We start from the raw sequence: 15,821 nt of genomic DNA, 5'->3' as shown, positions 1-15,821 counted from the left end.
ATTGTCTTGCATTCTTGTTTTACTTTTATTGTGCATATTGATATAGATTTGTTAATGATCTCTTGAGAGAGAGAAGCATTGAACACTCACAACTACACTACTAGTAATTTGTGTGTTTTCGATACTATTCTTAGTAAAGTACTCGTATATTTGAAATTAAAAGTAATTCCTGATTTTTTGTTTGTTGTAACAAAAACTCTCCCCCCGGAAATTTTTAGTGGGGGGATTTTTGAAGCCAAGATCCCCCATCCCCCCCCCCCCCCAAGGATTTCGCACCCTGGCGTATTACACATATGGCTAGACACATTTATACTTACAAGACATATCAAGTTGACAATGATACATGCAATTCCATTGTTTTGGGGGCATCAATTACACATCTATGCCTTTCATATTAGTCTGTGAAGTTAAATGCTTTAGTTTCGAATCCTACATAAGACAAGGATTAATAAATTCATCAGTCATCCTCATCAGAATCACGATGAAACTTAGATAATTAGCAAAATACAAGAAAAAATACCTTTTGTCTCAGCACATACACTTAGCTTCTTAGCATTTTTGTATTCCACATCTCCATGAAACTATACTTCTAACTTATTTATTGCCAGTTTTATTTAGATATGTAAAATAGCAGAAATTATAACATCTACATTTACAAATATTCACATCCTGAATTAAACCCCTTTGCATAAAATATTGCTATATTACAGCCACTGTTGCATAATTTCTTAAAATATCCCTTTCTCCTTTATATTCATTGAGGGAAAATCCCTTCGACCTATCATCACTGGCGCCAGAGAGTCTGTCTAATGTTTTGACCTGCCTTCGTCAATTATCATTTTTATGCTTTCTTTACTGCCGATAGGCCTATAAAAAAAGGAAACTTGAAGAAAAGCAAAGTTTGTTAAGTTTACAGAAAACTGGCTCGTTTGGAAGACGCCTCTCTGTTGATGCTTCATCGATCAGCAGTTTCGCTCCGACCACTAGGTGCCTCTCATTTTTCTCTAGGAGAGGCACAAGTTCGCAATCGTCAGTGCGCACGTACTCTGTCGTCCCGCCCCCTATGCAAGATAAATCCGAGAACAAATGCGAATCGAGTAGCGCACGCAGGTGCTGCCGAATAGAATTCACTACCAGATCATTTAGCGCCCGGTCCCCGGTGGATGTTTTGTCCGTGCTGTGCGCGTCGAGTTCTAGGAAAAAGTTTCGCGAATATTCTCTACGGAGCGAGTACTTGTATATGGTGGCAGATACAAGCCCGTGTTATTTTTCTTAGAAAATAACGTGTCGTGTCAAGCGTGTTGGACGCTTCATCTTCGAATTGAAAACTTCCAAAATATTTTAGTGCGATGCAAGGCAGTGTATTGGTAATAATGTCAACATTTCTCTACACTTTGCTGGGCCTGTCTCTGGGAGACTTGCACTGTTCAATGCGTCAGGAGATCTCCCCTTGCACTTGCAACATACACGGGTCTACTCTCCGTGTCATTTGCGAGAAGATGACATCTTTTTCGGAAGTTGTCAACGCTCTGCAGGACAAGTTTCCACCAGATTCGGAGATCGCTTTGAAGATAAGCTACTCTCAGCTGCCGGACCTGGGGGATAGGAACTTCCAGGAGTTGCATTTTGGAATTTCCCACCTGAAACTGAACTACGATAACCTCAGGTAAGTGTCAGACACATCTTTCTTATCCGGGTTGGTTGATTTTTGGTATGGTGAAGAGACAAGACGAATCATATCACAACCTCATCTTATCTCGCCACCGAGCCTCCCTGATGGCGTAGTGGTAACGTCGTCTCCTTGTAATCAAGGGGTACCAGGTTCGATACCCGGTGGAGTCACACAGTGGTTCGGATCCCACATTGAACTGTAGGTCCAGTCCCGATTAGCCTATCTGTGTATAAAGTGAACTTACAAATTCAAATTCGACTACCTCAATGTGTTCCACTCTGTTCTTCCATTAATTTCTGCGACAATCATTCACATTCTCATCGTCACAATTTACCTAAAGGGGTATGTGTATTTTTGCGCCGCTTTTTTGCCACTTGTGGCTAATCGCGACGATGACTTCATGAAAATGACGAAGGGAAACTCACAAAGAACACTCATCCGGTCTGATGAGGTAGAGTTTGTTTTCAAGACCAGTTCATGCACAGTTAGTATAATCGGGACTGAACCTACAGTTTAAAGAGAAATCCGACCCCTATTTACCTCCACTGGGTTTCGAACACGGGACTCCTCGATTGGAATGTGACGATGTTACCATTACGCCATCGGCAAGCCCTAAACAGCTAGAAAAGCGATACGATATGACAAAATTTTAAGAAACAAAAACGTGTTTTTGGTTTAGTAGAGAAGGAAATAGAAGGTAGGAACTGCTGCAGAGGATTAACACTATTCTTTAAAATGGAAGGGTTCCGTGTTGGATTCCCCGTAGAAGACAAATTATGCAGTGAGTCACATCCAAAGTCAAACTGCAGCTTCCGTTTCAATTACCCTCCCTGAGGAAAGACCCGGATCTTTTCTCAGGATGACAAACCGACGAATACATTCTAATTCAGTTACTACATTGCAATTTGTCCTGGTTTGTAAACAATCTCGTCTCGAAAAATTTTTGTCTTTTCTTTTCATCTTGCGTTGCTTTCAGCCACGTCATGACAATGAAGATGAATGATGATGCAAATAAGTGATGAAGACGCAATATGCGAAAACCAAGATACGAACTAAGAACGTTCAGTAATGAGATTGTGAGACTACGTGCATAGGCACTAAGACCGCTATATATTAACTTTTATGAAGTCGATTTAGCAATTCCATTTAATATAGGGTTTTCCAATAAGAACGATATGATTTTACAATGAAACAAAATAAAAACTATTTCAGATACAACCAAACTTTTTATATTATTTTGAAGTATAGTTTATTACATTATGTTTTGAATAACACATCATTTAAGTGTCCACCTCGATTCGATGAACCCAATTTTCGATGACTTTGTGCAATAACTCGGAACTAATGTAACGAATGCAGCGTTCGATGTTCAATCTTAATGCATCAAGGGTTCGTGGTCTGTTTGCATCGACTATAGATTTCAAATAACCCCACAAAAAGCATTCTAAAGGAGTTAAATCACAACATCTTGGAGGCCAACTAACATTTGCATTTCTTGAAATCATCATTTCCACAAACTCTTCTTGCAATACGTCGATAGTGGCATTAGCAGTGTGACATGTGGCACCGTCTTGTTGGAACAACATGTCCTCCAAATCAATTTCATCTAAATTTGGCCACAAAAAATCTGTTAACATCAATCGGTACCGCTCAAAAGTCGCTGTAACTGCATCTTCTACCTCGTTTTTTTGGGGGAAAAAAGGGTCCGATGATGCCACCATGCCATGAACCGCACCATACAGTGACCTTTTGAGGATGCAAGGGCTTCTCGTGAATCTCTTGTGGATTGTTTTCACACGAAAAACGACAATTTTGTTTGTTAACATATCCACTTAACCAGAAATGAGCTTCATCTGAGAAGATAATTTTTTGCCCAAAATTATGATCCGTTTCAAGTTCAATAGAACGTCTATTTTCATATTTTTTTGGATAATAACCACATGTTCTTGAAGCGTGTATTTAGCCATGATGAATTGTCACAGTATACTAAACATAAATGACAACTAGTGACAGTTATAACATTTGAAGCATAGTTGCCAGTTCATTTCAAAATCATATCATTCTTATTGGAAAACCCTTTACATTATTTGAAACAATAATAATATTTTTATAACTAAATTTGTATCTTGTGTATGTATTCTTCTTCTTTAGCGTCGCTTTTCTGCCACTTTGGATTAATCACGACGATGGGGATGAAAGGTAATTACTTTAATTGGTGAATGGAAGGAACACACACAAAGAACATCCATGCTCAGGCCGAGAATTGAACCCGGGACCCATGGCGTTGTAGCGCGATGTGGTAACTACTCCGCAACGGGGGCCCGCAATGCTTGACTTTCGCTTTGGTGTATCTTTCCTCACTCAAATATCTTTCGCACCGGTAGCTCTCGTGCGTTTTCATTTTGCATGATTGCCATTCCATTTTTGAAAACATACATAGAAATTTAGCTGAGTAATGTTTGAAACGTCGCGAATGTTTTCACCTATGAAACTCTTGCATTAAATTAATAATACTTAACTTTTGTTTAGTCAACAATGACGGAAATGTAAAACATTGGCAAATATTCTTTAAGAACTTTGTTAGTGTATACTACCAATTTCACAATAGTCACGTGGGTTGTCTGTGACTGTAGTGATGACATTTGAAAGCACGTGGCCAAACTTGTCTCATGAAAAGGTTCCTCTCGGATTAAAGAATGTACGTGCACATTGTTTTGTAGACTTCCGCTTGCCACTTTATTACTCACTTCTTCTTTTTATGTTCCTCGATGTTTCGCTCAATACATTACTCGTTCATCTGCCATTTCCGTTTATTCATCTTCATTCTTTCTTCATCTCTCTCTCTCTCTCTCACTGTCTTTATCTTGTCTCTACTTTTTGCTTTCTCTGTCATTCTCTTTCCATCTCGTTATTAACCCGTCTCTCGTTTCTGTCTCTTTCTTCATAATATTCCATCATCACCTTCTCTTTCTCTCTCTCTCGTTGCTCTTAGAAGGGTGCGAAATCCTGGGGGAGAGGGAATTCCCCCCACACACCGATATTTTCCGGGGTGGGTGGGGGGACGTCTTGTTATAACGACAAAGATAAGCAATTAGTTTTGACTTCAAATAGACTTTACTATATCGAAATACATACAAAGTAGTAATGTGTTCCTTAGTGTTCCATGCTTTCTCACTTGCAAGAGACCATTAACCGATCAAAACCACCAACAACACTATTTGTACAATAAGAGAAAAAGAAGAATTCAAGAAAAATATAAGGAAATATAATTGATATATGTTAATAGAGAGCAAAAACTATATTTTACCTCTATATAGTAAAACCATTTCAACTATATTGTAATTTATTGAGGCAAAAACAAACGTTTTGAAACATGAGCGTACCACATAAAAAGAATAACGAAGTATTTTGTTCACACAAAAAAATTGGTATTCCCGCAAATGGAGAGGAAAAGCCCTTCCATGGAAACTGACCGAAGACGACCTCAGCCCCTCAATGAGGTTCTATCCTTAGGACTCGATCGATAATTAATCAATGCCTGACTCTCCGCTTCTCTGTTAATGAAGCGACTTCAAAAGAAACCGAGGGTTAGGGCTTCAAACGCTCCACACTCTGGTGTATGATGCAGGGTGTTTCTAAAGTACCCGTTTATTTTGATAGGGAATTTTAAACTATTCTTATATTGCTATGCTGTGGACAATTCTGAAGGGTAAATGCGGTCAGAGCGTGGTGATGATTACATCACCTTTACATCACCTCCGTATCAGCTGGCTTCTGGTGACATAACTGTTCTCAGTAACGGGTTGCTCATTAACGCTTTGTGCTGCTTTGAAGAATTTTATATTTAATCCAACATGTATGCAACCAAGTGGGACAGCAGGTATGCAACCACCTAGTACAGCTTCACGGTTGTATCTGATAATCCTTTTCTTTTCTGTCGGTAAACTATTTTGTGTGCTACACACAGACTGTATAAGGAACCAAGGACAAACCTGCTCACTGTAGCGTAAATGCACTTACGTTTATGAAAAAAACTCTCAGGTACTGTTTCTTTAATGTAAGTGTGTCATAAGCAACGTATGTACAGGGTGGGCCTCCCCGATGGAGTTGTGGTAACGTCATTGCTTTGAATCAAGGGGTCCCGGGTGCGATACCCGTTGGAGGCACATGACACAGTGGTTCTGATTTCACTTTTACCTGTAGGTCCTGTAGACTTAAAACAACAAATCAATCGATCAATATATTTTTGTATATACAGGGTGTCGTCGTAAAACACCGACAAATTTCCAACTCCGTGTTTACTGTAAATCCTTTTCTTTTTTTCCTTGTCGGCTTCGGTACCACCCTAATTACAGTTATTATCATTACCTGTATTTATTGTACGTAATTGAGGATGGTTCCGAGACAAATCCCAGTCCTGTTTCGAAATTCAGCCGAACCGAGACAGTCTTGTAAAGTCGAGACTATATCTATTCCAGCTTCTTCGATACTTGCGAAACGTGATTGAGATTTAGTGTGCGAGATTTGGTCGGATATTGAAAAATTTACCTTCTCAAATTTGCTTCAGTGTTCAATTTTTTAAAACATACCAAGTGGATATCTGATAAGTCATATGTTTCGTTTATAGTAAATACAGTCACGAATACTTCTTGGTTCTAATCATTGTCTGTAAGTCAATGAGTTTGTTACAACCCAGAACTGTTCGTGACTGTACAAATTCAATACATTAGTGGCAATTGTGAGCCTGTGCTACGTGTCTGCATGTATATGCAGGATAAAATGTCTTTTTCGAGGGCTTGTAGCATTGGAACGATGCGTCGAACAAAGAAAAACTTTATTAAGGAAGGTTGTTTGCCTCAATGGGAGACACGATGTTTATGAATCGAAAAGAGACTGACACTCTGCCAATTCTCGTCTCGTTTCGATGGCATCTCTAATTGTAAGCTCTGAAATAAGTTAGTCTTGTAATGTATTCTGTGCAATGCATCCTTACTACGATATATTTTATTTTTCTTTGAAATAACTTTAAACAGAGAGAGTAAAAAAATATTGTCTGCCCCTTTTTCTTTTCTTGTCTCTTTCCCTATATCTCTCCCTCTCTAACCTTTCAGAAATATTGCTTAAATAGTTTTATAATAATTTTATGTAACAGTAATGTAAAACAACATTTCATTCCCTTTAACCTTAACATTCAGAGAATCTGCATTTTTTTTGTCAGATATTAAATTCCGTGTTGCCTGTGCCTCTCTTTCCCCATAACGGAGGCGCTTTCCACGTCACGGAAACAGCGCTCTCGTCATATCCCCGCGAACGATTTAGCTCCAGAGAACAAAATATTAAAAGCAAATGCTGGTAGAACAGGCTTAAGTTGCTGCCAGTGCGTCTCTGCCTTCGAGTACACGGAAGTTGCATTCGTCACAATGGAGCAGCGGTGTTCGTTTTGGCCTTTCCATCTCGCGGCTGTGGAGAGAGAGATGATATGTCTATTGAAGACAGCGGGGGGCTGGAGTTAGAGAGAGAGAAGGAGATACAGGGAAACCAGATATGAGGAGACAGAAGAGAAAAAGAAAAGAGACGGAGAGATAAAAAGACAGAGAAGAGAAAAAGTGGGATGGAGATGTAGGAAATAGAGGGGAAAGAGAAGAGACAGAAAGAAATGAATAAAACACAAGAATAGGAGAAGAAGAGGGAAAGGAGGTTACAGGAAAAGAAGCAGGGAGAGAATATGACGGAAATATATGCGCATTAATGTATAAAAGAAACAGAAAAAGGAGACGGAAGAAGATCAAAAGAGGGGGAGATATATATATATATACAGAAAACAGAAAACAAGAGGCAAGAATAAAGGGAGGGAGAGAGAGAAAGAGACAGAAATACAGAAAGAGATGCAGATAGGTGAAGAAAGCTAGAGACTAGAAAGAATAGAGAGTGTGTGAGAGAAAGAGATAAAACAATAAGCAGGAGACAATAGGGGAGAGTGAAAGATAGATTAAAGTGAAATTTAAATAGATAGATAGGGAAAGAGAGATAGCAAGAGCAAGATAGATAGAGAGAAAAACATAATGCAGGAGGCAGGAAGAAAAAGAAGATAAGAAAATATACGGAGGTAGAAAAATAGATCGAGAAGGAGAGATGTGGGAGGAGGAGGAGAGGATAAACTTTGTACACTAACTTCTTCATTATCTGAGAATTTGCGGACACCGTAGCGGAGTGGTTAGCACATCTTCCTACGATGCCAGGGCTCCCGGGTTCGAATTCCGGCCTGGGCATGGATGTTTGTGAGTGTCTATTCATCAATTTCATCTTATCATCACTCATCCCCATCTTCGCAAACTTGCCAAAAGTGGCACAAAAAGCGAAGTAAAATAAAGCAAATCAATCAAGGAATGAAAGGTTTGTTGTGCATGCTTAATTGCATTTCAGTCACCTGGTTACTTCTAGCCAAGAGTCTGCAGGAGAGACTATTAAACGAATACGTTGTGCATACTGAATATATCGGTTAAGAAGCGAATTATCAGATATAAACGAGTTTTCCGCCACAATTAAAAAACAAACAAACTAAGTACAGTCTATCCACGTAACCTTTTGATCTCGCTGGCCACAATAAATGACTCTGTGGTTTTGAAGCATAGAAACTACGATGAAAGAAGATAACGTTGAGATCAGTGCCATCTGTTGCACTTGGCAACAGTTACCAAGAATGTACTTACAGGGAGGGGTCCAAGGGGGCGGACCCGCCAAAAATATTGCCTTGTTCTATAATTATATTTTAAAGTTGATTGATACTGAACTTTCATGACGATAACAACTCGACTGCGTCTACGAAAAATTAATGCAAAATAATACATTATTATCATTATCAAAAATAGACTATTTTTAAATCAATTATGATTTGCATATTGATTTCCTTGGTAGGGAAGCAGTTTATTATAAATATATTGATCTTAACAAGAAATCAACTAATTATAGAATGCATGCTGTCATATCTCTATCTTTACATGATCTTTTACTTTACATACTTTGTTATATTCATTGTTGTTGTTATCAATTTACCAATTTTTATACATTTATTATTAATACTTATAAATCTTGATAATAAAATGTATTTTTCATCATCACTTGGTTAGCGTAACGGTCATCTCCTGAAATGTATTTCTAGATATATTAATTAGTATAATTTGGTTAGGTCGCTTTTCTTCCACTTTTGGCTAATCGCGAAGATGGGGATGTATGGTGATAAGATGAGGATTATACTACCTGTGAGTCCCGACGCCAGAGCGTCGTTTGTCTGAAAGAATGCAGTCTATGTAACTGGAATTTTTTAAATATCCTAAGTTCGTGCATTTAAAGAAAATATTAAAAAATAAACTGTTTATAAGGGTGAGAAGTGATTAGTCACAAAAAATAGCGACTTGATTGATTCAGCTAAAAACCCGAATTGAAAATTAATTAAATCGATCAACAAATAAACAATTTTCATTCTCCTAGTTTCCGGCAGAATCATTCGAAGCAAAAATGGCAAAATGGTAGAAAAATCAACGATGGGAATTTTGTAACTTGCTTAAAACCTGACGCATAAGAGAAGTATCGTTCGGGCTAAGTGCTAAACAGCAACCAATTACAAGTTCTCTCCTAATTGGAAACCGTTAATAGAAGCAAAGTGGTTAGAAATTACTCAAATTATCCCGGACGCAAGCGTGCCTGTCACTTGCTGTAAATAGCATTCGCACGAAAAATAATCCTGTAAAACACAAGAAAGAAATATTTTTAAAATTGTGGCAAATATGATTTAGCTGAATTATTGACATTAAAAATTGTGCCGTACCGCAATAAAGAAATTGCGGCTGACTAAATTAGCCTTATCCACTTCTCCGTTTGTTTCATCACTTGTACTCTCCCCTAAAAATATCAAAATGGCATGTTTTGGAAGATTGGTTAAAACTTTCAATTGATAGCCGTGTCGGAACATTAAAGAAAAGAAAAAAAGCCAAAACGTGTCACATGAATGAAATAAGGGTGCGGCTGAAGGAGGTTGTCGATCGTACCTCCCACCTCCAGAAGTCTAAAAAGACTAGGACCCCCTCCCTCCCTCCCCGAGAATTATTCTGTTCAAATAATAACTAAATTAACTTTATTTCTGTTCTTAACAATAAGAGGAACAAACTTTCGGCTTTCGTGTATCTTTAAAGGAACGATGTCAATTTCCAGGGGGTCCATCGACCCGTTCGACCCCCCCCCCCTTTCTTCCCGACGCTCATTGATAGTAGCAAGAAGAGACGAGAGAGTGACGAATATTGCTAAGGGACAAAGAAACGGCGGTTGGTAACATTATAAAATTAGCATTGGATCGTGAGTTGCATAGCAGATAGCTACGCGACCCTGAAGTGTGAGGGAGAAGGCAACAAACAATAATTTCGTCATTTTTTTTCTACAAAGGTCACGTGATCACTCCCCGAGGGGTTCATTTGACTGTCTTCCTTTCTGAACGGGGGAGACTGGTTGATCTCTGCTGAATGGAATTCACGTGACTTAAATTCAGGAGATATCGCACTGCTGAATGGAATTCACGTGACTTAAATTCAGGAGATATCGCAATGTTCATTTGTCAGTGAAATTAGAATCTGGTCACTCATTTCTATCTGTCCGCAGGATTTTCTCAGGGGTGGGGGGGGGGGCAACAGTGTCGATAGTGGTGGAAACGTGGAGTGATGGTTTCCCCCAAGATTTCTCATTTGAATTTGAATTTGAATTTAAAATTGTGGGAGCGTCAGCACTTAGGCTATTTTGCTCCCGTCACATTATACGAGGGCCAGCCCCTTACCATTACAAATGACAACTCTAACGTTACATAACTAAAAATCTTAAAATCTTCTGACTTCTGTTAAAAGCTGAGGCTGTAAACGGGCACTCAGCACACACAAGGACAAAAAACAGGACAACACACACAAAATTATACTGGCCATACTACCAGTCGCCAGAGCCTCGTTAGTCTTTAGTCCAGGGTGCACTATGTGGAAGTGAGGTTGACTTTTGGGTGCCTACGTGGAAGGTACCCCTTACACCCCCCAAGATTTCTCATAAAGCAGCCTTAGGGTAATTTGCATAGTCACTTAATCTGCTGTCTTTCATGGCACCTCTCGTCTTATGTTTTCACGCTACAATTTCAAAATTTGAATTATGTAAGTCTTTCCAGATATCTCATGAGGAACAAATGCCCCCTGGCCCCCTCTGCGGGCGCTCTTGACTCGAGGCTATCGAGTAACGTGCCTGTGAACTGTTTCATACGCATGCGCTAGATTGTTCCAATGAAGACTAAGAACTGCAGAGCTTTAGAATCACCAAAATATTGTACAATGCTTCAGTACAGTCAGTTTCATAAATACTTTATAGTCTTACCACGAAATTCATTTCTCTGAAGTCTTCAATTGCACAATTTTGTGTTCATATATTGATGTACCGTGGATGAAGATATTGATATGATATGATTTATTTGCACCCAAGGACTACAATTTTGTACAAGTTGGTACATCTGTAGTATAGGACATGTCAAATAGAAATACATGATAATAAAGTTTGGTAATTTTAACACAGGATACACAGCATTACAGCTCAGAGTGTAATTAACTTCCTAGTTGCTTAACGGCAAGTTACAGACTAATGGCTAGCAGAGAGCAGTGACCGTTATCGTATTTGGCCAGAGCGGCAAGTGCGTTGCTTTCACGTGTCTCACCACGGCATCCGTTGGTATTATTGAATACTTTGACCACATTAACACTTAATATATTATACAGGGTTATTACAAATGAAATTCCCAATTCAAGCATATGTAAGTCACGTTTAATGAAACTCAGATATAAAAAGGTTATATCAATGTAAAGAGTAAATATTTTTTTAAAAAAACAACATAATTTATGGTACGGTTGGCAACACTGCTGCTGCATAATAACTACGAGATAAAATGGCTGCCTGCGAAGACAGGGAAGTGTTTTGTGTGTTAGATTTCCACGTACACCAGTCTGTTATTGCTGTGCAGCAACATTTCCGTACAAAGTTTGGTGCAGATTCACACAGTGGGCATTCAACTTGTAAATGGTACTCTGATTTTAAATAAAGGGGGTGCATCTGTAAGACAAAGTCAGCTGGCCGCCCGCCAGTAAACGAGCAAACAGGCTAGATGTGTGTCGAGTTACCAACACTTGTGAGGTAATGGATTGATTGATTGATTGAGTTGGTGTTTTAAGTCCACTTTATGCACAGTAAAGCTAATTTGAACTGGACCTACAGTTTAAAGTGAGATCCGAACCACTCGTGTATGCCTCCACCAGGTATCGAACCCGGGACCCCTTGATTACAAGGCGACGACGCTACCAGTGCGCCATGGGAGAGACCATATGTAAGGTAATGAAATTAAACCTTATTAGTTACTCTTTACATTGATATAACCTTTTTATATCCGAGTTTCATTAAACGTGATTTACACGTGTCTGAAATCGGGAAGATCGTTTGTAATAACCCTGTATATGTGTCCCGCACCCCGTGCGGTCTTTGGGCTGGGGCTACGAAGATTAGGGCCGGTTCTATCTGTGAAATGTGCCACGGAATATGCCAGGGTGTCAACATGCTATGCGATTTTTTTCACTTTACACGGTAGAATACGATCGTAGCAGGAATTTGAAATATAATCGCCAAGTAAAATGTGGGCCTAATACAGAATTCAGCACAGGTTTGGCACCTCAGAGAAAATACCTGCTGGTTCGAACAGGAGGGCAATGAGAATTTTGGGGTCAACTGACGTCACCATAAAACAGGAAATAGTAGCACCGTTGAATAAGACAGCTAGAATGTTGCGGAAGGACAAAGATGCTTCGATGCAACGGAAGAAGATATCTTCATTCTTGCCGGGTTTTTCCGTTCCCCTGAGTCACGACAGAGATCCCAAACACCCGAGTACACACCCAGTTTAAATTCCAAAACTATGACAAATGACAATATGGTCTGATTTTCTTCCAGGAATGTACTATGTTGAACATTAAAGCAGTGAACTAGTTAGAAGGCTTGCCCAATATGAGCTATTTGAAAAATTTCCAGTAGATCACATAGGGATCTTATGTGAAGTGTATGTGTGTACGTATCTGACTTGTTTAAGGGGTAATCATTATTCATATACAGGGTGATTCAGTAAAAGCTGGCAAAAATGAAACAGGAAATAGGTGATGCACCACTGAACAGTTGGAGATAGGGACCCCATGGTTAGAGAAGCCGATATACATATATATTTTAAACACACATATATATATTATATACACACACACAACAGAGCGTATATTCTAGCTGGAGTACCTGCGAAGCTCGAAGGCTAGAGACTAAGATAGTGAAAATATAAAACATTTAAAATTGTGCACAAAAATTTTCTTTCCAGTAAGATGGTGCTTCAGAAGTTTACAACCTGTTGGAATTTTTGTCAATTCGAATACTGCAGTATGGTAATACAATCCATAATAATACAGTCCACAACTTGAACTCGACATATTATACCGTACACACACACACACACACACACACACACACACACACACACACAATCACACCCCATCACACACACACACACACACACACACACACACACACACACACACACACAAGCATATGTGTATATATACACATACAGATAGACAGACAGACACAAGAAATGTGTGTGAGTGTGTGTGTGTGTGTGTGTGTGTGTGTGTGTGTGTGTGTGTGTGTGTGTGTGTGTGTGTGTCTAACTACGTGGATGCACGATCATTTATGAACATACCTCAATATTTTGAGTAGTTATTATGATGAACACAGGGCAACGAACCAAGTTGAAGTGTCGGAACATTTTTTCCTCACAGAAAGCACAGCGTGCAAGTGTGTTGCACTGTAGTATGCAACTACAAGTGAACAAAAATTAGATACACATGTATATATATTTTTCACATCTTCTGAATTACAAATATTTCATTGCTTATTCTTGCACGATAATCGCGAAACTTGAAGGTACGGTAATACCACAGATAAGTTAATATAATAATAATAATAACTTCACGGCGAGAAATGTCTGACTGTGCGCCGCCCGCTACGCTCATACGCTGAACGTGTCTGTACGCATTCTCTGGCGAGGCAGATAGGGAAAATAACATGCATGGTAGGGCAAAAGGTCTCGCAATCACAAATCTAAAATCTAAACCCAGAAAACTATAAACGATGCTGGTGCAAAGGACATTAACATAAGGAAAACAGCAAAAAAACTATTCTGTATTCCATATCCTTATTCACTTATGGCATAAGCCCACCAGAGCAATGAAAAACGTAATTTTCAATGAGGAAGTATGGGTGATAAAAAACAAATGACACTCTTCTTTCTACACTAATATCGGTCGTTTTTTATTATTTTTACATGCCACCCCCTTCCCACCCCACCCCTAGGGGTGCCAGGAGTGTCTTGGAGTTGAACGGCATTGGAGTGTCACTATTCATCTTAGCGACCCCGAAAACTATGGATTCCACACTAATATCGGTCCTTTTACATGTCACCCGCTTCGTACCCCCACCCCTAGGAATGCCAGGGGTGTCTTGGAGTTGAATGGCATTGGTAGTGTCCCTATTCATCTTATCGACCCCGAGAACTATGGATTCCACACTAATATTGGTCGTTTTCGATTATTTTTACATGTCACCCCCTTCCCACTTCCGACCCTAGGGGTGCCAGGCAGTAGCGGCTTCTGCCTATTCTCACATTCGCACGTGCACACCCAAATAAATCTGCAATGCAATTTTTTTTTATATACTTATTCACTGGACACTATCTCCTTCAAAATATCAAACGTTCCGAAGCCCAATCGCCCCATCGGGTTGGCATTACCAGCGCCTGCCGCTGAGATACGTTCGCTCGGAACACAAGTCGCCCTGTGCTCGTTTGCCGCTGTTTGCAGCACGCAAGAAAAGAGAAGAGGTTCACTCTTCTAGATCGCGGTATTATGGGCTTCACGCACACTGCTTGCGTTGTGTTCACGATACAGCAGTGTTGCAACCCCGTTCGATTTGAGATCGTGTAGCGGAGTAGAGGCAACCCATACATCGTCGTAAACCGAGGGATTTTTTTTGGGAAAGGGAATTTCTATGGTATCTTCGCCAACACTGTTCCGAGCATGAAAGGGAAAGAAAGAAGGGAAGACGGAATGGGAGGGGGGCATCTGAAAGCGAAAGGTGTGCTTTGTCTTGCATTGTCTTTGCTTAAAGATAGTGCAGTTTCTTCAAAATAAACTGCCCTTTGGCGCTGTAGTCGAATTATCATATCAACCCGCGCAGGGGAGCTGTGGATCAGTCAGCTGTGCCTGCTCGTGCGTTACAAAATTGTTGCACTGTCAAAAGCTCGTTCCAGTTTCAGTGGAAAGTGTTTGCTTTTATAATTAAAGGAAAAACTGTACATAGCAAAAGCAGAGACGTAATATTTAACGTTGAATTTTTGGAGGGAAGTTAGCTACAAGGCGTGTAGCGACTGTCGTAATAATACGGGATGGTGTAAGAGAAAGGAAAAGTTTGAACTGCGAAGAGGGCAGTGTGGAGTGGACTGAGTGAGTACTGTTATTTTCCTTAATATTTATTATTATCTTGAATTCGCTTGCTTCTGTCGGTCATTAGAAATAAACAACGGCTAGAGAGATTACAACTGATTTTGTGCATGTGGTGGTTGTCTGCTACCTTGTTTGCAGGAGTGGCTCGAGATAAAATTTTCACCCAAGTGAGGTGTAATTTGGCGCCCCCTACTTTTTTCCACCTTCATCCAATATAAATCATAACCATGTTATATATTTACGGTTTTAATGACGAAAAATAATAGCATTATTTTAAAAATACTTTAATACTGTCCAAGAACACGTTTATTGCAGGTATGTTTATTTAATACCTACAGATCGGTATTTCTATGTTTATAGTGATTTTGTCAGGTTATTGAATGTTGAATTATCTATAGACAATAACATCGCTCTTCTCGTGATGGACGGAAAATTCACCGAAGTATTTTCAACTTATCTATAATAATATTTTTGATATTTTTCATGAAATAAAACTCTCCCATAGCCTCATTTTCAGTAAAAGGTGGTCATAACTTGTGTTGCCAATACAT

The 15,821-nt window shown here is 39.4% G+C and overlaps 1 protein-coding gene across 1 annotated transcript in view; it reads left to right on the top strand.

Annotated features, from left to right (window-relative positions):
* Positions 1-1,079: 1,079 nt before the first annotated feature.
* The window catches only part of ltl (leucine-rich repeat-containing larval translucida), a 93,103-nt gene continuing 78,361 nt past the window's right edge, over positions 1,080-15,821 (top strand). The window contains exon 1 of the mRNA XM_083110181.1: positions 1,080-1,666. Within this exon, the coding sequence (XP_082966307.1) occupies positions 1,350-1,666 (317 nt within the window). The 5' untranslated portion in view covers positions 1,080-1,349. The remainder of the gene's footprint in view (positions 1,667-15,821) is intronic.

This window comes from Lepisma saccharinum, chromosome 23, assembly GCF_977018435.1.
Source record: "Lepisma saccharinum chromosome 23, izLepSacc3.1, whole genome shotgun sequence".
Taxonomy (NCBI): Eukaryota; Metazoa; Arthropoda; class Insecta; order Zygentoma; family Lepismatidae; genus Lepisma; species Lepisma saccharinum.
This window is presented reverse-complemented; position numbering and strand designations above follow the sequence as displayed.